This window comes from Penicillium arizonense, assembly GCF_001773325.1.
Source record: "Penicillium arizonense strain CBS 141311 chromosome Unknown PENARI_contig017, whole genome shotgun sequence".
Classification (NCBI taxonomy): Eukaryota; Fungi; Ascomycota; class Eurotiomycetes; order Eurotiales; family Aspergillaceae; genus Penicillium; species Penicillium arizonense.
The window spans coordinates 82,149-103,462 of record NW_019173294.1 but is presented as its reverse complement, the minus strand read 5'-3'; the positions used below and the strand labels follow the sequence as shown (position 1 = coordinate 103,462).

Below are 21,314 nucleotides of genomic sequence, written 5' to 3'. Positions count from 1 at the left end.
TTTACGCCATCTACTTCTACGTGGTCTTCACGTCTTTAATCCGCTATTCCCGCTTCCATTCCCATCTTTCTGCATCGTGCAAGGCGTATGGCCATATGTTTCGTTGCGGACACCTGCTGTCAATAAGAACCAGCAAATTCCCAGGACACCGTTTTCTCACTTCCAATCAATCTCTTTCTTGTCTCGGGCATGAAAATCGCATTTTCCTTCTACCCACATGGACATAGAAGGCAAAAGTTATAAAAAGAGTAGCAGACATAGAAGAGTTGATACCGGTAGCGTCATGCAGTTGACTGGACGCTTTTTTTTCTTCTGACATTCTATTTGACTCTTCTTTTCCCTTCCTTTCTTTTCCCCCCACTCTCTGCTCCTCGCAGTGAGTAACTTGGGCGGCATATCTCTTCTTGGTTTATCTTTCTATTGGTGCGTTTAAAGGAAAATTGGGCTGGCGTGATGATGGCTCTTTGGTTTTCTTAACTCATGTATGACTATGACTATTGACTGGTTCCATTTCGTACTTGGATTACTGTAGTGGCCCACACAATAGTGTAGATGACAACTATGCTGCCATGGAACGATATCTCAATGCACCCAACCGATTTACATGGCCAGACCTACCAACTGCGCCCGACTACAATGTACCTTTCGAGCTAGGCAAGACTGTGGATGGTGACCCAATTGGACAACGAGCCCGCGATTTAGACAAACTGGTGGAGAAAGGGCAGTCTTGTTTTCGCTGGGAGAGGCCACAGAGCAGCTTGAAGGCCAAAAAACGATATGCAGCTGATGTATAGAAGATAATATTCGATCACACCAAATCAAGATCAAATGCCGATTTGAATGGATATGGTAGCCTGCTAAATTCAGGGCAGCTTGTGCTGTCCCCAAGAATATGCTAACTCTCTTCCTATAGCTTGGAGAATATGGTAAAAGATGGCCAAGGAAGCAATGTAGGAGAAGTGCCAGAAAATAACGTTTGAAAAAAGAATAAAATACATGATTATGGAAATATGCCTAGGGAAAATCACAGCTACTCCCAACTGACACCACCTATTTCTTAGGCCAAGGCCAAGACCAGTTGCGAATATGCTCAGGATCAAGACCATTATTGAACGCCTCTTCCTTAGCCGCCAGTTGCGCATTAATCAGCTTCTCCCTAACACCAGCAGCGGTATTACCAAGCGACTGAACCAAATCAATGGCATCAATAGCAAGACTGTACCGATCCGTGTTGTTGCGCATAGCGAGCTCGAAGGGCGTGTCGATATTGCCCTTCTCGCGGTACCCGCGCACATGCAGATTGTGCTGACCGGGACGATTGTATGTGAGCCGGTGGATGAGCCACGGGTATGAGTGGAAGTTGAAGATGATGGGTTTGTCTGTGGTGAAGATTGCTTTCCATTTTTTGTCGGACATGCCGTGGGGATGGTGGAGGGTTGAGATCAGTCTGAATAGGTCGACTACGTTGACGAAGCGGACTTTTAGATCGGGGAGGTGCTCGCGAAGGAGGGCCGTTGCGGCTAGGGCTTCGTGGGTTGAGACATCGCCGCATGATGCAATTACGACGTCGGGCTCGGAGTTTTGGTCGTTACTGGCCCAGTCCCAGATTCCGAGACCCTTTGTGCAGTGTGCCACTGCTTCGTCCATGTTAAGGAATTGGATGTGCTCTTGTTTGTCGGCAACAATGACGTTTACATAGTTCACGCTGCGGAAACAGTGGTCCATCACTGAGAGGAGGGTGTTACCATCGGGTGGGAGGTAGATGCGGACTACTTCCGGGCTCTTGTTGGCGACCACGTCGAGGAAGCCGGGGTCCTGGTGGGTGAAACCATTGTGGTCCTGTCTCCAGACGGTGGCAGTAATGAGAATGTTCAGCGAGGCGATTTTGGCACGCCATTCAACTTCAAGACATTTCTCAATCCATTTGCAGTGCTGGTTGACCATCGAGTCAATGACGTGGATGAACGGCTCGTAACTATTCAGCAGACCGTGTCGACCAGAAAGAACGTAGCCTTCTAGCCACCCTTCGCAAGTATGTTCGCTGAGAATTTCCATCACACGACCGTCAGGCGCTAGGTTACCGCCATCTTTATCTTCTTCGAAGTAATCGCCCATCCAGACTTTCTTGCCAGATTTGTACACCTCCGCAAGCTTGTTCGACTCAGTCTCATCAGGACCGAAGAGCCGGAAAGTCTTCATGTTCTGGGCGACTAGGTCACGGAGGAACTTGGCCATGTTTGCCATGCCTCCTTTGATAGTGGAGCCTGGGACAATGTCCGTGAATCCATACTCCCGGAAATCAGGCATGTTGAGAGGTCGGCGCAAGAGACCTCCGTTGCCAACTGGGTTGGCACTCATCCGGGAGTTACCAGTGGGTGCCAGCTCTTTGAGCTCTGGGATCAATGTGCCATTCTTATCGAAAAGCTCTTCTGGCTTATAACCCTTCATCCAGGTCTCCAACAATTTCAAATGAGGAGGGTTGGTGCGCACATCGGTGATGGGGATCTGATGCGCGCGCCAGAAGCCCTCAAGCAGGTGGCCATCAACCTCTCGTGGAGCGGACCATCCCTTGGGGGTGCGGAGAACGATCATTGGCCAACGGGGTCTGAAGGGCGTCTTCGTCTCTCGGGCTTGCTTCTGGTGCTTCTTGATCTCCAAAACACACTGTTCGAGAGTAGCTGCCATGGCTTGGTGCATGGTGTCGAAGTCGCTGCCCTCGACAAAGTAGGGCTTCCATCCGTAGCCAACGAGCAAGGCTGTCAGCTCGTCATGACTGATTCGTGCAAGAACGGTAGGGTTGTTGATCTTGTATCCATTGAGATGGAGGACAGGAAGAACCGCACCGTCAGCAATTGGGTTCAGGAACTTGGTGCTGTGCCAACTGGTGGCGAGTGGGCCAGTTTCTGACTCGCCGTCTCCTACCATGGTCAAAGTGATGAGGTTTGGGTTGTCGAAGACTGAGCCAAAAGCATGCGAGAGTGAGTATCCCAGCTCACCACCTTCATGGATACTACCAGGTGTCTCGGGAGTTGCATGGCTTCCAATACCACCGGGGAACGAGAATTGCTTGAAGAACTTCTGCATGCCCTCCGTGTCTTCGGCCTTGTCAGGGTAGACCTCGGAGTAGACCCCCTCAAGATAAGATTGCGAGATAATTCCAGGGGCGCCATGTCCAGGACCAGAAACAAAGAGCACATCAAGGTCGTACTTCTTGATGAGTCGGTTCATGTGAATCCAAGTAAACGATTGGCCGGCATCAGATCCCCAATGACCCAAGAGTCGAGCTTTGAGATGCTCCAATTTAAGAGGTTCGGTAAGAAGAGGATTCTCACGAAGGTACAGCATGCCCAAGCAAAGGTACATGCTAGCACGGAAGTAAGCATTCATCTTCCGAACCTCCTCGGCATCAAGAGGCTTTCCCTCCACCGTCGAGCGAGCTTCTCCATAAGCAGAGATACTCTTCTCGCCTGTATTTGGTGCCATGCTGTGTAACTCCAACGAACAAAGATGGTTTCACAGTATGCAAGGGCGTTGGAAACCCTGTGTGATGTTGTTCCGGAGATCCGGTGAATGTAGATTTACACTGAAATTGGAGAGAGATGCAAAGGTGAGAGAAGCGGGCAAACCTGGAATCCAGGTCATATCTCGGCTTTTTAATAATAAGGATAACATCTTGATTGTCTGGCAAGTCAATGACGTGAAGAAGTAAACGTACCATTGGGCGTTTTCGTCAGGCAATGCATGCATCATCGAATTGGGAGCCAGTGTCGTTTCTGCCTCAGGCCACAACTTGTCTACATGTGTATAGTTCACTGGGTTGTCTCTTCCTGTCTGTTACTCAAGATCATTATACTCAATCATGTTCAGTCGTTGATGCCGGACAGCCTCGAAAGTATTGCTTGCCGAGTTACATCCTGCATAGCACTATCTCTTTGTGAGACTCGATCAGTGCTTGAATACTTATGATGTCGAGGCATCCGACCTGACCAGACGAAGCTTTCATCACTTATATCTCCAGCAACAGCAAGGCATGTTGCGTAACTTGCATAGCATTGACGGGAGTCAAAGCTGTCAGCTGCCCGCAGAACTAAGTCGCGAACTAGGGCTCTATCGCATGGTTCGAAACATGTATCATCCCATCAAATCTTCAAATTGAGATATTTTCTGGCACAAAATAACCGCACATATTCATAATCGATAGCTTGCTTCGTAGAAGGGTGTTGCGTACAGCTGGCCGTATCGACGCGGCTATGTATTTGGTGCTAAGCGAGGATTGGGGGCCAGGGGATGATGTTTAATATGCTAAGGCCCGGGCTAATTTCGCAAGGCAAAGTACACTTTTCTGTTCATTTTAGGGTCCTTTCAAGTGGCGCACATCGTTGGCCTCGGCCCCAATGCCAAGTCTGCCAAGGCACCCAACTCACATTGAACCTTTACCCCTTCGTATTGAGCTTCCCAAAACGAGAATAGTTCCCACGAGTTCATTGCACACGCAAACTAAGGCGTACTAGGGGTCGCTAGTTAGGGCGAACTGGCAAACTATTCGTTGGGGGCACGGGGCGGCTCCCGAGCATGGCTTAGCTTGGGGTTAGGCATTTTGTACTCCACTGGGGGCCGTTTGTCTATTTTCCTACCCTCGAGTTCAATTTGGGCTCAGTCTCTCTTCTATGGCGGGAGATATAATAGATATGCATTGGCTAGGTAGCATATCAGGAAGAACGCTACTCAACCCCCGACATACTCACCACGATGAAATTAAGGGTATTTTCCGGTCTCGTATCTGGTGTTAACATGAATGGCCACAAAGGGGCAACAAAATATCTCAATGCCAATTGGCCGCTAGGACATAACAAAGACAACAAAAGGAAACTTCAAGGACACGGTAGCACTCAGGCCTCGTATTCCCTAGTTCTTCATGACTGGCTGTGCCTGTGGAGGTTCAACGGGCGCGGGGGCTGTGTGGACAGGACCCTGACCCTGACCCGGGGCAGGGTTGGCCGGCGTAAAGACCTGCACTGTGCCTTCATCTGGAAAGATTGCGATTTTGTTGTTGCAGTTTCCACAGAAGTGGTGGCAATCGTGGCACATCTCCATGCAGTAGGGCAAAAAAGCGCAGATGATGCCACCGAAGAGACAGCAACAAACGGCAGCCATACTGTCAATAATCAGTATCGAGAACACAACGCGCAGATTATGAAATTTAGACTTACGATGTGGAACTGGTGCTCGTTTTGTCGACTTTGGTCATAGCATTGTGGAAGCAGAATGGACAGTTCACGTATCCTGGCGCCTCGCCCAACTGATTGAGGGGGATAATATTCGGAGTGACTGCAGCCGGTGCTATCTTCTCCGGTACAGGACCCAGTGTGTTGTTGTCTGCGGTGTTAGAGGTGACCGCTGGTGCTGGTGCGATCACATCTCTGGGGATTCTACGTACGTCAGTTTTGAACGTCCGAACTTGAATGAGTCACATACTGTTCATATTGGGGAGGGCTTGTCTCAGGGATGGCTGTGACAGTATCAGCTGCTGGTACCGTTGTGCTTGCTGTTGTCTCTGGTGCCGAATCAGTAGGAGCTGGGCCAGTCGCAGCCGGGCTGGCCATTGGGGTGGCCACTGTGGGTTCCTTGCGGTCAGACATGATGAACGTGTCTAGTTTCTATCCAAGTGAAAAGGTAGAGAAGTGGAAGAGATGGAAGGGAAGAATTTCTTAAATGCATCACCAACTGTACGGGGTCTAAGCCCTATGGAGAAGGGATGAGGCTCAGCGCAGCAGGTGACACGGGAAACATGCGACAGAACCAAAACCACTAATCAGAAGTAGGTATTATAGCATTCACATGTACTCCGCTAGGAATTTAGTATAAAACGAAGTAAACGTCCGTACTAAGATCCAATACAGGACGTGGGGCCGCGTTGAGGTCCTCAACTGTGACTCAGTCGTTAGGGCGCCTTGGACTACTTGCCAATAGCGTGGATTTCTTCGTCTGATTTATTCTTATACTTCTAACCCATATATGATCGCGTAAATTTATTGAGGAGGTCTTGATGACGTGGAATAATTTCTTAATCTGCCGGTATATAATACGCTAATCTGTTAGACTCAGGGGCATGCAGGGTTCGCGCCTGAAATCGAAATACGCGGGCGCAGCCTGGCCCCGGGGGCCGAAGTGCACCAGACGAACTAGTTAGAGCCTGTCTCCCCCCGGTCGCATATTGAATGAGCAACAATATTGTATTTACGAGATCTGGACTGCGATCACAGGATTAATATATCTATGCACGTCTACGTTCATATATAGTGGGCAACCGTGCCCTTATTCGTCTCTCCACTGTGGCTAAGATCTTTAGAACTGCTCATCAGAACCCAGATACATGTCATTGAGACATCCAATGATCTTCAAGCAAGTACCTCCATGTTTTGGACGCGTCAAAAGCGCAAATGGTGCAGCCCCACTGATCGACATTTCCAGAGGCAACCGAAACTTCCCCTTTCTTATGTGATAACTTAGTTCTTATGTGATACGTTAGATGTGATGTGGGACTTATTTAGGCCCACGCATCTCCGAGACGTATCTTTTCTCTTGAATATATCTCCTTGCACGTGTGCTGTCATTTCAAGCTTCAACTCCAAATGATATCACTTCGCCTGACCACCGAAGGACTCCGGCTGGGTATCCAGTTCTTAATACCAGCATATCTGGTCTATGTTTTGTCCATCGTCATATACAACCGATATTTCCACCCTCTACGTCATTTCCCAGGTCCATTTTGGGCTTCAGTTACTTCGCTATGGCTGTTCAAAACGTATCGTCTCGGGAAAGCAAATGATATCCACCATGAACTCCATGAAAAGTATGGCGACTTTGTGCGTATAGGTCCAAACCACCTTGCTGTGGGAAATCCCGCCGCAATTGAGACCGTGTTTGGGACCAAGAATGGTCGCGCGTGGCGGAAGGGTGGTCTTTACGAGGGATTTAACATGCATATCCCGAATGCTCGTACGGACAACTTCTCTGAGCGGGACGAGACAAAGGCTGCCGAGAGACGGCGGTTGGTCGGTGCCATGTATTCCCAGAGCAATGTCCTCAAATACGAGCCCTGTATCGACAGGCTGATTGACTTGTTCCGCCAGCAAATGAAGAACCTTTCCGAGTCTGGCGAATCCATGGATATGAGCGTCTGGCTAGAGCGTTACACCTTTGATGTGATGGGCGAGATCTTTCATGGCCGTGAGGGTGGATTCGGCATGGTCCGTGACGGGAAGGACTATAACCGCTGGTGCTATCTCATGAGCGTTATGCCCGATGTGGGCGCTTCCATCACTTATATGCCACGGGGCTTCCAGTCTCTATATCTGCTCTCTCAATTGGTGTTTCGGAACACCCGAGATGGTATTGTGGGTATGCTGGATACTGTCACGCAGGCTAAAAAGGCCGCCAGCGAGCGATGGAAGTTGATGCAAGAAGGAGGTGACTACCCTAAGACTGATATGCTTTCCGGTCTGCTGGAGATGGTGCGCGAGAAAGGTGAAAACATCAACTGGAACTTCTCAGACGTTGTAGTCGAGGTCTGGTCCGTGATCTGGGCGGGCAGTGATACGACTGCCACAGCCTTGACGGCCATATTCTACCACTTGCACAAGCATCCCACCAAGTTGGCGAAGCTGCGACAGGAGATTGATACGGCATTTGAGCAAGGACGTCTCGAGAATCCGGTGCGCTTCAGTGCCGCACGGAAGCTCCCATACCTTCATGCCGTTGTGATGGAAAGTATGAGAATACATCCGTCGACAGGAGCTGGATTCCCACGGGAGGTACCCTCCGGAGGTGTGCAGCTATGTGGTACCTTTGTCCCTGGCGATGTGGAAGTCCTCATGACTGCAGGTGCTGTGCAGGTGGATAAGCGGGCCTTTGGCGAAGATTCTCATGAATGGATCCCCGAGCGATGGCTTCAAGACGCCGAAACTGTTCGGCAGATGGAGAAATCTATGCTACAGTTTGGTCATGGACCGCGGATGTGCCTTGGTCGGACTGTCAGCGAAACTGAGATGTATAAATTACTCCCTACCATCCTGCGAGAGTTCAACTTTGAGATATTGGTTGATCGATGGGAGGTGCACAAGGGATGGTTCAATCGATCGAAGAATGTCATTTGCCAAGTTCGGCCGAGGAACTTGGAATGAATGGGTTGTTATTCTCAGGCTTATATATCATAAATCATCATAATTGTACACGTTCAGCCCAATAGACCTGCGGCCATTGAAGTATCCGCATTAGGGAAATATTTGCCCACTCGATCCTTCAAGAAGCAATTTCCCTCCTGTCCTCCGTCGTAAGCAGCGGTCAAATTGGCACTATACACCACCCCTTTGCATGTCCTAGCCTTGGAACTGTCCGCGTTCCAGTCCACGCATTGTGAAATGCAAGAGGGCAATGTATATTCTGTTGACCTGGATAAGTCACCTACTTTCCCTTTGCCGTTGGCTGCTCCGTCACCACTCGGCCAGTCCACAGCACACAACAATGTGAAAATAGCACCATTAGAGCCCGTGATTCTGGTGAGGTTCTGACCAGGGCATGGATTTGAAGCTATTCCCGATGTTCCCGATGTGACTGGGCCGGATGATGTTTCCGATGCAGTGGATGTGGTAGTTGAATCAGGAATTGACGATGTTGATTCAGCAACGATGTTGTGCTCGCCGAGGATGCCGTTGTCTTTGGGGATAATATAGAGGTCTTGGAGGCGGGTGTCGATGAATCAGAGTTCCTATGTGATACTTAGCTATGCACGTATCAATGGATGACCGACATAGAACTTACCTTGAATTCTTGTTCAAAAAATATCCTCCAACGCCTCCGCCCACACCAGCAATGACAACAACCAATATCGCAACCACCAACAACAGCCAGAATATTGTAGACCTCACTCCACATATCCTTTTGCGGTCTCGGCCTTGTGGGGGATCAACTTTATCATTATTTTCGAGAGGAACGTAATCAGGCTCAACATAGTGTAATCCTCCTCTTGTTGGCTTGACTTCTTTTTCCGTCTCAGGAACAACCTGGAGTCCGCTATAGCTCTTCACAGACGCCATCTCGAATCCCGGAACAACTTCCAATCCATCCCCCTTCGATAATTGGGAGATATGTTCGGTGTAGAGCATCGCTGCCTATGGAGGATTTGCTGGTATAGCGGGATGTATTAACAAGGGAAAGTTGAGTGTGTGCGTAACATGCTAGTTGCTAAATGCGATTGAACCAAGAAACATATTATTAGAGTGAGGATCTGCATTAACAAATGATCTCCTCCCGCGAAGCGCTCTTCAAGTGAAACATTTGCATGTAGCTAACGGAACCCAAAAGCCGCCACTAAGTATAGCGGGCGTTAAGATCTCACCCTTTGCAGCTAATGCAGCTACTAATATTACTTCCGTGTGATAAAGACGGTCCCTGTCACAGAATTGTTTATTTTCGTGATCTTTACTGGCAGACGCGCCTGAACAGTCATGAATATTTTGAACAATGAGTAACAAGTAATTTGCAAATTGGGAATAAAAAGGAACAGACCGCGAATACAAAAAGTAAATAAAAGCAAACACATCCAAAATTACTGATCCCGCGTTAGTCCATAACTCACGTCTCTATCATGATCCCTCTCATAAGAGTGGCTGAAAGACGAGAAGCTAACCTCATGCACAGTATTGGTTGTCTCATGTTGTTCATCCTCAAAAGCAGGGATGATCTGGTGCACCACAGAGTCTGAATCGCCCTCAAGGTCAGTCGCCCCGTCAAGTTCACCGTTCGTCTCATCGGCAACAAGAGGCACATCATCCTTGAGAGAGTGTACAGTACCTTGACCGTTTGTAATCTTAGTAGCTGCCAGCAAGAAGTCTTTCTGTTGCTGGATGAGTGAGTTGGACAAGGCATTTAAATCCCGACCAGCAGTAACGGGTGTTTTGGGATGCTTGTAGACACCCTTGCCGCGGCCTTCAAAGTGGACTTTCCATGCTACAAGGTGTGACATGAGTATAAAAGATCAAAAGGCATGGTTTAGGAGGTAAGACTTACTCGTTGGATCAAAGGTCAGGTGGGACCAGCTGTCGTTGAGATAGCATCGTTCTGTGCCAAGTGTGATTTGCTTCAAGACCCCCATGTCGCCTGGTGCAGGGCGAAGATTCTTCAGGCCAGCGCAAAGCTTGACAAGAGTTACCACAAAGGCCAGGGTTAATTCCCGGCCAATGCATTCGTGCGCACCATAGCCATAGTGGATGTACGCGCTGGCAGGTCGGCCGAGTTTGAATTTATGGGGGTGTGGAACGACTTCTGGATCCATGCATGCTTGGCCCTGTCAAGATTGATGTTTTAGCACACCTGCATCTCTTTTCCTTTGTTGGGCGATATCAGGGTGTGGTGCTTACAAGTAGTGACACTACCGCGTCGCCGGGTTTAAAAGTCCTGCCATCGATCGTCGTTTCGCTAGCGCAGATGCGGAGGTTTCGCTGGCCGCTTGTCAAGCGCTGCGCCTCAAGCACATACTGTCGCAGTGTGTTATCTGATGAATTCACGTCAGAATGACTGATGAGACCCTGGATGGCCTCCCAGTGGTGGGAATTGTCTTCTTTAAGGAAGAACTGAAGAACATCAACAAACTGTGAAGATAGCATGGTTAGTCCACATTACAGCTTCTGATGCTAAAATTTTGGAGAGACAAACCACTCCGATTGGGGCGCCAACACCACCGACAGCAGTCAACCAGCTGATATCGACAGTCTCCTCGGGAGACTTTCCAGCAGCAATGATCTCTCTCATGACATTCTGACCATACCAGCGCAGAGATCCAACAGTTGGCTTGCTTCTTTGAGCCTTTTTAGGGCCGAACAGCCATCCAATGAGTGGAATTCTCGAGAAAAGAGATCGAGAGCCTCCGCCAGAGATCACTTTCAAGCCGGTCTCCGTCAGGGCTTCAACGCCTTCGCGAGCAGCATCCCTGCGCTGTAAAGCGAGAGCCGGATCATTGTTGTTGAAGACAAATGTGCGAACATCCAGAAGATACTTATACAGCGTTGCGCCGCTCAGGCTTCCACCCTGGTTCTCACGCGTCTTGAGATCCAAAGCGAACAAATCAGCCAAAAGACGGGTATTCAAAGGAATCGCGACACTAAATTATTGGTCAGTTGTTGGTCAATCCATTAACAGCCAACAAAGCAAAAGTCGGACTCACTCGCGAACAATATCGATCTGGTCCAAACTCTTCAAATTCAAAGTTTCTCTATCGATGAGTTCCCTTCCAACAGACATTGCCGTCGCAGAGAACAACTGCATAAACTCTGCCGGACTGAACATAATATCGGTAACTAGATTTCTCTGCGCAGTGTTCATGGGAAGATCTCCCGCCAGCATGGCGCTGTTGAATGTCCTACCCGGGGCAATGTCGTTCAACCACTTGATCCACGGGACGCGGAAATTAGCTTGATCTTTGAGCACCTTGGTTATAGTCGAGTGCTTGGTCAAGATGACAGGAACAGGTGGCGGTGCTGGATCGGCCAGCGTGAATTGACCAATGGTCCCGATTTCCCTTGCAATTTCCTCGTTCATCTTTCGAGTGAACATTGGTTGTGTGGTGTGGAGGGAATTGTAGGGGAACCATCCTGGTAGAGCGCGTTGGAACAATTTATGGAACATTGATCCTCCCATGCTACGGACTGTAAGTCAGTAGCTATACTATAACAGAAAGAGGGTGACCTTACATGTCAAGGTTTTGTTGCACCTCTTGGAAGCCCCAGCTTGTCAGGTTCGACGCGGTGTAGTCCTGCTCTCATATTAGCCGGATACACTTCGACTTTTGGGAAAGGGAAGAAGAAGAAGAAGAAGAAGACTTACCACTGTACAGAAACGATCGGATCGTACCAAGGTAATCGCGTCACTGAAGACAGCCCTTCCAACAGTGTATGGTGGACATCCACCGCAACCTACATACAACAGGTTAGCGAGTTTGATATTGGACAAGAACTGAAGTTAAACATACCTGGATCCATACGAGGCTTAGCATCCTCGAGGAACATTCCGGGATACATTTCAACCATATCAGGATGATCATACAGCTTTCGAAGGAGATCAGCAATCTCAGGGTCAGGGTTAATATCCTCGAAGGTATCATGGCGCTTCAATTTGAAGAAATCACGCATCTCGTTCAAAGATGCGAGCTGCCATTTTCGTGCCGTGAGTATACCAGTGACCTCAATAATGCGCAAAGCTTTAGGAACCATTCTGGCACCAAACAGGCCCGCTGGGTCTTCCATGCTTTCCTTCATGATCCTTGCTAGGTCCCCGTCGTTGAACCGACCGTGCTCGTCACGCTTGAGACCTGAGAACTCACGCTTGGAAGGATCTTCCGGGATAGTCTGCTCAAATCGGAATAGGCCTTGAATGAATTCCTGAGGTGTGAGCTGGTCAAGGGGCTTGTCGCCTGGGAACAGGCTTCTGAGGAATTCATTCATCCATTTCTCGTCTCGCTGGGAGATCGTTGAGTGGAACCGATACAGAAGATTGAATTCTGCAGATACTTGGTTACCAACACCTCTCGGGACGCCATCTGGGTCAAAATGCCTTTCCACCGCAATACGGGGGTCGAGGGTCCAGTCGCTTGCAGAGTGGTGAGTGTTTGTCAGCCCTCGAAGATAATCGTGCAAACAGATGTTAATATAGAGACCGTTGGTGATACTGTTCTATCGTCAGAAATATCCTTCTTGCTGGAAATGGGACTCTCACAGTCGCGCTGTTTGGAACAAATCCTCATCCTGCTTTACCAGAGCGCGCTGTTTAGCCTCCTCAGTTCTGGTTGGTGGCAAAGTAAAACGACCGTTCTCGTTGATCTTCAGAAGAACGTCGGCGACATAGTTGTGGAACCGGCTATACATGACAAGCATAACATTGATACCTGGGGGCAATCCAAGGAGTCGCTTCTCAGCAAACGTATCCGGCTTGAGGAAACCACCTTGCATTGTCCGAATGCTCTCCTGATCAGCACGGCTCGAACCATACAATGGAGCAAGATCAAGATAGGAAGATGTGTCCGAGATATTTGAGTCAAAGCGGTTTGTGCGGAACACATCTGAAGTTGTCAATCAGTTCTCGCCACAAACCTCTGTTCTCGGGGTTTCCTTACCATGAATAATAATGCTGGCATGATAGAATAGAACCGAAGAGATTCCAGCTGGGTTTTCCTTGAACGTGTCATCAGTCCGACCCATGAGCACTTGAACAATTTAGCATGTATACCTATCGTCAAGGAATTATTTGATCACATACAGTCAAAGAGAAGTCCTGGATCAGGTTGAACACCGTGCAAATGCTTCAGCTTCGGAACCGTTCTAGCATAGGGGCTCCCAGCTTTACCAAGATCTGGTTGGAGAGGATTCTGTATTGATTTTTTGTTAGAATCCCAGAGAGATAGAAGATTTTATATTCTCAACATACATTGTAGCTTCCGTCGGGGGTTCGGTACTGGAACTTGTCGCCGAGGTAGCTGAGAGGAGGATGCTGCAGGCTTTGCCATAGGCTGTCGATGATGATACCCGACAACTTCTTTCGCGTTTTTGAATGGCGTGGCAGGGCTGATGTGATCGCAATCATCTTTTCCATCTGAGATAAAATCAGTACATTTGTCTTCATGGTTCTATGCTTCGAATTCTTAACTCACCGTCATCTGCCGATCATTAACAGGCTTCCCTTTAGACTTGACCACCTTGAGCAATGTTTGAAGGTCTCTCACGCCTGCCTTCAATCCAACAGACTTGAGGTCTTTGACGAGACCAGTGGCCATCACACTGGGGTCGCCATATGGCTCCCCTGCTTGGTATTTCTCGTCATCCTCTTCTTCAGCAATCTTTTGCAGGTTGAAGATTCTCCAATTGAATGGATTCAGTCTTGTTAGTAGACTTGGTGCAATTCCCTTGATGCTTTTCAGGGCAGACTGTGTGCCCCTGGGTACCAAGCGCTGAGACGGTTTAGCAGAGAGCTGCTTGCCGAGAAATGGGATCTTGTTGAAAGGGAGACTAATGGTCTTTTGACCTAGGTTCAGAATGATCAAGCAAAGAACAAAGCCAAGAACCAGGCCAATGGTTCCACTGATACCGAATTTCTCAACAAGGACCAGATACCATTCCTGGCTCTTGGGCTCAACTTTTGGAGATGTCCACCAGCCATTGTTACTTAATGATCCAAGACTAAATAATGGTGCTTATTGCATGTTAGTTCAAGATTTTGATTTATTGTTCGGTCTTTCAAAAAAGAAATGGCATACCTCGTGTTGGAGTTGGGGGGGAAGGGGATGTCCAAGGGAGGGACGTCCATCCTAAGTCCCAGGAGGGCTTAGGCTTAGGCTTAGGCGCATCCTCACTGAACCAACCCATTACGAGGAAATGGGACTGATTCAGGAATCAGAATGATTATAATGAAGATTTGATTACGTGTGAGAATATCGAAGAAAAATATAAATTGGTGGAAAGACGCGAGAAAGAGAGCGGCGAGCTTTATATGGCTGCCGCATGCATGTCTGGGGCCGCTGCCAGTACGATGATTTGGAATAGAGTGATCTTGTTGGCTAGATTCCGAGTAACCATTCTCACTGCATCCTCAGTGAGGAGATAATCTGCACAGTCCACAAGGCGCCAAAAGCCATCGGCTGAAAGACCTCCCACGTTCAAGGGTTCCATATTCGGCAGACACGAGAGAGGGCAACAGCAACGAGAAACAGCATAAAGACGATCTAAACTCACCTGTTGTTCTCTAACTCAATAGAACTGGAGACCAAGTAATCGGGAAGTAGATGCGCAGAACACACTCTCATCACACTGCATATTGATGTCATTCCTTAGGACAAAAGTGAGGAGTAGATTTCAGCCAGTCACGGACTTGGGGATTCAGCGCATCAGATTTCGCGCCATGCATAATCTCCTCGTATCTATTGGGCAGCAGATGAATCTGGCCCCGATTCAGCTGAGCTGAACGTGCATAGTGGTGGGGTTGTTGCATGAACATGTCAATAAAAGTGGATATATGCAGCAACTCGGACTTGTCACTATGCAAGTCCAATTGAGGGATTTTTGGCAGTGGCTGGCGCAATTGACGGTAAACAGTTCTCTTCGGGGCTAACCATTCCCCTCCTATCTTGAATAAAACCTCTTCGCAGTATCACAGACGTTCTGTAGAGCATCGCTTCCTCAAGTTGAATCATCATGCCGCACGCGACCAATGAAACAGGGCTACCTGCCTCAGTCTCTGGTCCACGTCGAATTGTGCTTTGCTTCGATGGCACGGGCAATCGATTCCAAGGCAATGAGTCTGACACAAACATTGTGAAAATCTATCAGATGCTCGAGAGACACTCTCCTGGTCAATTCCACTACTACCAACGTATGTCTTTGTAAAGCCGATAGAAATGTGAAGCTCACGTTTATTTTAGCCGGAATTGGCACCTATGTCAAAGGCGAAAGTTCAAGCGGAAACTTATTGACCATTTGGCCCAAGATCAAATCCAAGATTATCACCACCATCGACCAAGCAGTTGGTACATCATTCCGGAGTCATGTTCTGGCCGGTTACCAGTTTGCAATGCGCTATTACATCCCTGGGGATCACATTTACATTTTTGGGTTTTCGCGAGGTGCGTACACAGCCCGCTTTCTCGCAGAGATGATTCAAGATCTCGGTCTTCTCTCCAAGGGCAATGAAGAAATGGTCCATTTTGCATGGGAAACGTTTAGCAATTATCAGCAATCTCGCGCAAATGACCCTCCCACCGACAAGGACATCAAACTGGAAGGGTATCTGCAGAATTTCAAGACTACGTTCTGTCGCCCAGATGTAGGAATTCATTTCCTCGGTCTCTTTGACTGTGTGAATAGTGTTGGTCAGTTTGAGATCCCATTCTACCGCACCTCCTACAAGTCGATTGCCAATCCAGCTGCCCGTCATATCCGACACGCGGTGTCTATCCATGAGAGAAGGCTGAAGTTCAAGCCGGCACTGTTTCTCATGGACAAAAATAAAGACCCTGTGGACCTAAAAGAGGTATGGTTTGCCGGTAATCACTGCGATGTTGGGGGAGGCTATGGGCTGCAACGTGGTCAGAAGCATCTTCTCTCGGACACGCCTTTGAACTGGATGATCCAAGAAGTCCTAAGTCTGGAGGGTTCGAAGAGCAAACTATCATTCCAGACCCTCAATGTCGATGACGTGGTGAAAAGAGAAAATGCCTTCCCCGGAAAGGAGGAGCCTGGCACCAATGCTTTCGAAGTTCGGAGAGAAACTAACCAGCCACACGACACACTGCGATTTGGATACGGAACCTTCTTTGTGATGGTCATTATGTGGTGGATTCTGGGTAAGTGTTCATACATCAAACACTCTGCCAGTACCCATAATTGAAAATAGACTGACTCTTGCTCTCAGAATGCCTTCCAATTTTTACTCGTCTCGAGTTGGAAAAGGGAAAATGGGTCCCTCGTCGACTCCCACCAAACCTCGGTGCCCCCCGTGATCTACCTTTAGATGCCGAAATTCATCCGAGCGTAAACGAAATGATTCGAGCGGGCATCTTGAAGGAAGAGTCAATTCCTGTGCGAGGCGGGGACAACTCGCATCTGCCTAATGTAGCCAACATCACGTATGCCTGGACAAAGATGAGAAAGAACATGGCTAGCCAAGCTGTGAACGGGAAAAAGGAGGCCTGAGAGCGCGAATGCCATTATGAATAATGCGATTGATCTTCCCATGGCATGGGGCTAATGCATAGACGGGATGTAATGGCAAACCAGTTCGCCGCAATAATATTTTCGTTTTGGTTGTTGGTCATAAATAAATTCTTTCTGGATCTTACGATAGGTGATGATCTTTCCAAATGGAAAAATGAAATCTCTTCGTGGGTAACTTAGGAAGGGTATGTCAGATTCTGACAGGTTTAGCTCTGGATCTACATCCTTGATCTGCAGCTCTATCGCACCAATAGAATGACCTCGTTTTGTCGCTAACATATGCTCAAACTTCATGTTTGACACATGCACTGCGGAGGAAGAATGTGGCTGGCGGAACGGGCCCTAAGAGCGAGCGTGCATGAACTATCACCAATGAGCTGAGGTTCATCATCAGCTCGGCTTATAGCAAAGCGGGGATTAATGAGAAAAAGCAACAACAGAAACGAAATTTAACTCCGAGGTACGCTCCCAACTAAGATCAAAGTAGGAAGACTCAATGCGCAAGTACATAGTTACTAAGTTAACAGCCGAACATACCACTCTCTTACTTAGTAGTCTTCGTTTGACCAGCGGCAGCTATGTACTCCGGAGTTCTACAGAAAGCGCCATTTATAAGTTCTTATTTCCACTCGGATTTGATGTTGAATTCTCAACGGGGCCTAAAGAAGAGGGGAACCCGCTCAGGCCCCAACATTCGAGCCTATTTGGCTGATCTGAAGCCACTCAGCTTTCAGCGGTGTCCACGTATTCACTGCATGATTATCAGCCTGCCGCTCCGGTTAGTCTTTCTATTCCTTGGATCGTTAAGGCGATTTGTGATGTTAAGTCTGCTATGTCTTATCTGCGCGGTGTAGGTCTACGTGCAGTCAATTTTATACAATTCAGTGGCCTAGACTAGTCTAAATACATGCTCCAACCCTGGGCTACCTTCTGGGGAGAATATTCAGTGACGTTTGGTCAAAGAGGGATGGGTCTTGATTAAACATAAGGCAGAAATAACAGCGTTTCAGTTTCTACGATATCATAAAAAACCAATAAGCATATATTGCTAACAAAAGCAGACATGTTGCTCCCTGACAGAGATCACACTATTAGTTTGAGAACTTCTACTAGTTTACTATTACCTTTGAGACCTTTTTATCCGCGAAAATCCAACGGATCCTATTAGATCCAAATCCATAATGCTTTTGTCCAGATTAGGATATAATCCGTCGTATTCTTGAGATCTAATGTGATGGCCTATCGTGATGTAGGACTCACTCAACTCACATACCACAATCTGCATCGACTTATTGTCCTTGACAAACATATCCAGATCTTTGTAGTGACGTGCAAGTTGAATTTATACCTCATTCCTCCAAGATCTCACCTACTACCCATAGCCCAATGCCGTCGTCTTGATTTTCTGACCGTGCTCATGGAAAACTTCACGTATCTCGTCTTCTGCCTGGCAGGCCCAGGTGTCTTTCCATTACACAAAGCAAGTCTGATCCGGTCCGTATGTATGTAGCCAAGACAATTGGCCCGTGAATTCATGAAATAAGCAGTAACGGGCAGATTTTTATGAGAGTCTGCAGATACGAGCTGAAATAGCAGTCCGGAAAGTCTCTCGTGTCCCCGCATCAATTAGGGGTGCTCAGCCTTGCTTGAATCGTTGGACAAACCAAAATTGCGACTGGGCATAATCCGACATAATTTATTCATTCAAGGGTCTAACCAGACAACATCTAAGTCACTCTGAGCCACGGCGGGTAATATTCCGCACTGTACAGGTTTTCTTATCTAGTTTGGAGGTCCCGCGTCTTCCTTCTTCTTGCTCCTCTTCTCCAGTGCTTCGACCCGCCCATCGATCTTCTTGAAAGACCAGCTCTCGAACCCGGGTGGGTACAGGAATGGTCGAAGGTCAAATCGGTGATCATCGGGCGAATAGCTCTCTGCGTGATAGGAGGGTGTAGCAACCGTTTGCTTATGGCGGTTGATCTGGTAGAAGTGGAAGAACAATTTGACCTACCAGACTATTAGCAAGAAACTACCGATTGACGGAAAGCGGGATTCAAAGGTATGGCTCACCTTTTCGCCAATCTCGCGTGGGCTAAGCTTGCCCTCACCACCCCACTCCTCAAGGAGACGAAGGAACATGCCGTAGGGTCCTAGGTGGTTGACCTTCCGCAATGTACCGAAGCGGGAAAGCTCTGCGTAGGTCATCTTCATGTCGACCTCATCGCTTTGGGTCTTTTGAATGTCAGTATCAAGGTCAGAGCAGAAGAATAATTTACATACATAATCCGAAGTGATTGGCTCGAGTTCGGCTGTGGGCGTGGCATGAATGAAGTCTTCGAGAATGGGCAGATCAAATTCTTCGGAAGCCCAGGCAATAAATCGCTTCAAGTCAACCTTGCTGATGGACCCGATTGGGTTGAGATCCGCAGAGGAACAATCGTATTTGGTCAGATCTATTCTAGAAGTTAGCGTCTTGTGATGATAATGTGACCACCGTGCCATTTTTCCCTATGAAAAATCGGCCTCTTCGAAAGAGTATACTTACATCCGCGGAGGCATTCATCCACATTAGAGCTTCCAAGTACCAGTAAACTACCGCCTCCGGGTCGGTTCCTGACCTCACACAGCTCCTGGGCAAAGTAGTAGGCAAGCACCATTCTGGATCTTGCCTGGATGTTTTGGAGAGCAAGGTTTTGTGTGACGGACCCTCCGTGAACTATTTCAGTAGATTAGCAACTTTTGAATTTAGATGAAAAAGCACAAAGAGATACGAACCCTTGAATTTGGGCTCAAAGCCGGTGGCTTGAGTCAACATGTTCTTCGTGGAAATGAACATATCGTCAATGTTCACATCTGTGTGATAAGACCCGATTTTTTCAGATAGGACTTTGGCCCGGTCTCTTGTTTCCTTGCTGCTCTGCTTCTCCATTCCCATGTAGCAAGTGAAGAAGATCTGGTTGCATAGCTCTTCAGCCGTTTTGGGAAGTTCAGCAGTGAAAGCAGCAATGCGCTTCGCATCTGCAATGACCTGTTCATTGCCATCCTTGATAGCTTGAATGACAAGGCGGCACATGGAGTACACGATGGTGGCTGTCGCACAGCTATCAATTCCACCAGAGAGAGGAACGAAGAAGCCAGCGGCCTTGGAGCGTCGGAGATAATCCCAAAGCCAGCATGCAGGCCCCAGGGCAATTTCCTCCTCCGGGAGGTGATAGCGGGGGGGTCTTGCAGGGGTTATCATCTGCGTGAGTGCTTCTTCGTCACAGGAGAGAGAGTAATCGACCTCAATCCGTTCATATTCTGGGGCTGCAACTGCCTGCATACCACGCGACGGGGCAAATCTGTATGCTCTCACTTGCTCAAGATCCACAGTCGCAACCACAACTTCGACCTCATTAAGTGAGAACTGGCTTGACTGGCCAACGATGTCTCCGTTGACAAAGATCATGGCACAACCGTCATAGTACCTGCTTTTGGTTAGTACATTTCTTGCTTGCTGTCATGGCTCAGGATATCCCCTCTAGATCTTCTACTTAGGGATACTTGGCAGGTTTGAATCTACTCACAGTCGATCGCCATCACACCCAAGTTGGTTGGAGTAGAGATAAATACCTCCGTTCTTGCGAGTAGCCTCTGAGATCAGAGCGATACGCTCATTGAGCTTTCGGAGTGAATGATGACTTCCACTACTGTTCGTGAAGATCTCTACACCATTGAGTCCCCTTAACCATATAAAGTTAGCAACCCACATACGATCTGGCGAAAGGGTTTACAAACATGTTGATGTGAGGGCTGTTGGGAGTAAACAGCTCCTCACAGGTCTCGGCGGCAAGGCACGTATCGATGGTGGAGAGGACAACATCACCAATAGGGACGTGACGAGAGCCTTGATGCTTCTGGATAAACGAGGGCAGTTGGTACTGCTCAACATGTCTGGGTCTGTTCCACGGCGTGAAGAATCGCATCTCGCGGAAGTTGCCGTCGTTGGCGAGATAGAGTTTGGGCCGTAGGCACAGAATCTTTCCGTCCAGAATGATAGCACGAGCATTGTACCTACAGTTCCGGTGAAGAAGAGGAAGCCCAACATCGATCATGATACCATGCAGAGAAGGGTCTGTCAGGATCGAATAGAGGGAGTCCCATGAGTTCTCATACACCTCGGTCTCCAGGAAGTGGTCCAGACAGCCTATATCATTCAGTTAGTTGAAAATGATACGATGGTAACATGTGCATATTGCAACGCGTACCGTAGCCCGGAATCTCGAGCTCCGGTCCGACACGCAGAGTTGCGCCGGCTTCCTTGGCCTTGATGATACTCTGCTTGATCCTCTTCAGGTTACCAGCGAAGTCCAAACTCCACTGGTTCAGTGCACATGTTGCGAGGGTAATCAAAGGCGCCATTTTAGATATGAAACCAAGACTAGACGGCGATGTGGTCGAAAGTTGTAGAGCCATGACTGTGTAGTGGGGTGATTAGCTAATCCTGCCCAGGTGTGCGGCCCGGTGTCGATAGCCTTAGTTGTTTGGAAGGTTCTTTATATCATTCGATCATTTGGTGAT

The 21,314-nt window shown here is 48.3% G+C and overlaps 6 protein-coding genes across 6 annotated transcripts; 2 read left to right on the top strand and 4 right to left on the bottom strand.

The window, feature by feature from the left end:
* Positions 1-1,050: 1,050 nt before the first annotated feature.
* Positions 1,051-3,483, bottom strand: PENARI_c017G09837 (phosphoketolase family protein; the record flags this gene model as incomplete). The annotated part of the gene is made up of 1 exon (XM_022634403.1): positions 1,051-3,483. One exon carries the CDS (start codon positions 3,481-3,483, stop codon positions 1,051-1,053), a length of 2,433 nt encoding a protein of 810 aa, XP_022485836.1.
* Positions 3,484-4,905: 1,422 nt separating this feature from the next.
* On the bottom strand, positions 4,906-5,639 carry PENARI_c017G04244 (LITAF-like zinc ribbon domain-containing protein; the record flags this gene model as incomplete). The annotated part of the gene is made up of 3 exons (XM_022634304.1): positions 4,906-5,155; positions 5,211-5,429; positions 5,476-5,639. The coding sequence occupies 3 exons, from the start codon at positions 5,637-5,639 to the stop codon at positions 4,906-4,908; spliced, it is 633 nt and encodes a 210-aa protein (XP_022485739.1).
* Positions 5,640-6,790: 1,151 nt separating this feature from the next.
* PENARI_c017G09050 (cytochrome P450) lies at positions 6,791-8,183 on the top strand (the record flags this gene model as incomplete). Its single annotated transcript, XM_022634390.1, has 2 exons — positions 6,791-6,805; positions 6,855-8,183. 2 exons carry the CDS (start codon positions 6,791-6,793, stop codon positions 8,181-8,183), a joined length of 1,344 nt encoding a protein of 447 aa, XP_022485881.1.
* A 406-nt stretch (positions 8,184-8,589) lies between these two features.
* PENARI_c017G11179 (peroxidase/cytochrome P450 family protein) lies at positions 8,590-14,411 on the bottom strand (the record flags this gene model as incomplete). The annotated part of the gene is made up of 16 exons (XM_022634431.1): positions 8,590-8,767; positions 8,821-9,170; positions 9,638-10,008; positions 10,069-10,345; positions 10,419-10,649; positions 10,714-11,158; positions 11,222-11,695; positions 11,748-11,809; positions 11,881-11,969; positions 12,026-12,720; positions 12,769-13,111; positions 13,166-13,255; positions 13,309-13,417; positions 13,477-13,641; positions 13,700-14,238; positions 14,303-14,411. 16 exons carry the CDS (start codon positions 14,409-14,411, stop codon positions 8,590-8,592), a joined length of 4,527 nt encoding a protein of 1,508 aa, XP_022485735.1.
* Positions 14,412-15,236: 825 nt separating this feature from the next.
* Positions 15,237-16,733, top strand: PENARI_c017G06838 (T6SS phospholipase effector Tle1-like catalytic domain-containing protein; the record flags this gene model as incomplete). Its single annotated transcript, XM_022634350.1, has 3 exons — positions 15,237-15,414; positions 15,464-16,384; positions 16,453-16,733. 3 exons carry the CDS (start codon positions 15,237-15,239, stop codon positions 16,731-16,733), a joined length of 1,380 nt encoding a protein of 459 aa, XP_022485851.1.
* Positions 16,734-18,536: 1,803 nt separating this feature from the next.
* On the bottom strand, positions 18,537-21,155 carry PENARI_c017G09492 (glutamine-dependent NAD(+) synthetase; the record flags this gene model as incomplete). The annotated part of the gene is made up of 8 exons (XM_022634397.1): positions 18,537-18,761; positions 18,825-18,986; positions 19,035-19,207; positions 19,300-19,470; positions 19,530-20,221; positions 20,321-20,476; positions 20,532-20,940; positions 21,002-21,155. The coding sequence occupies 8 exons, from the start codon at positions 21,153-21,155 to the stop codon at positions 18,537-18,539; spliced, it is 2,142 nt and encodes a 713-aa protein (XP_022485830.1).
* Between the last annotated feature and the right edge of the window lie 159 nt (positions 21,156-21,314).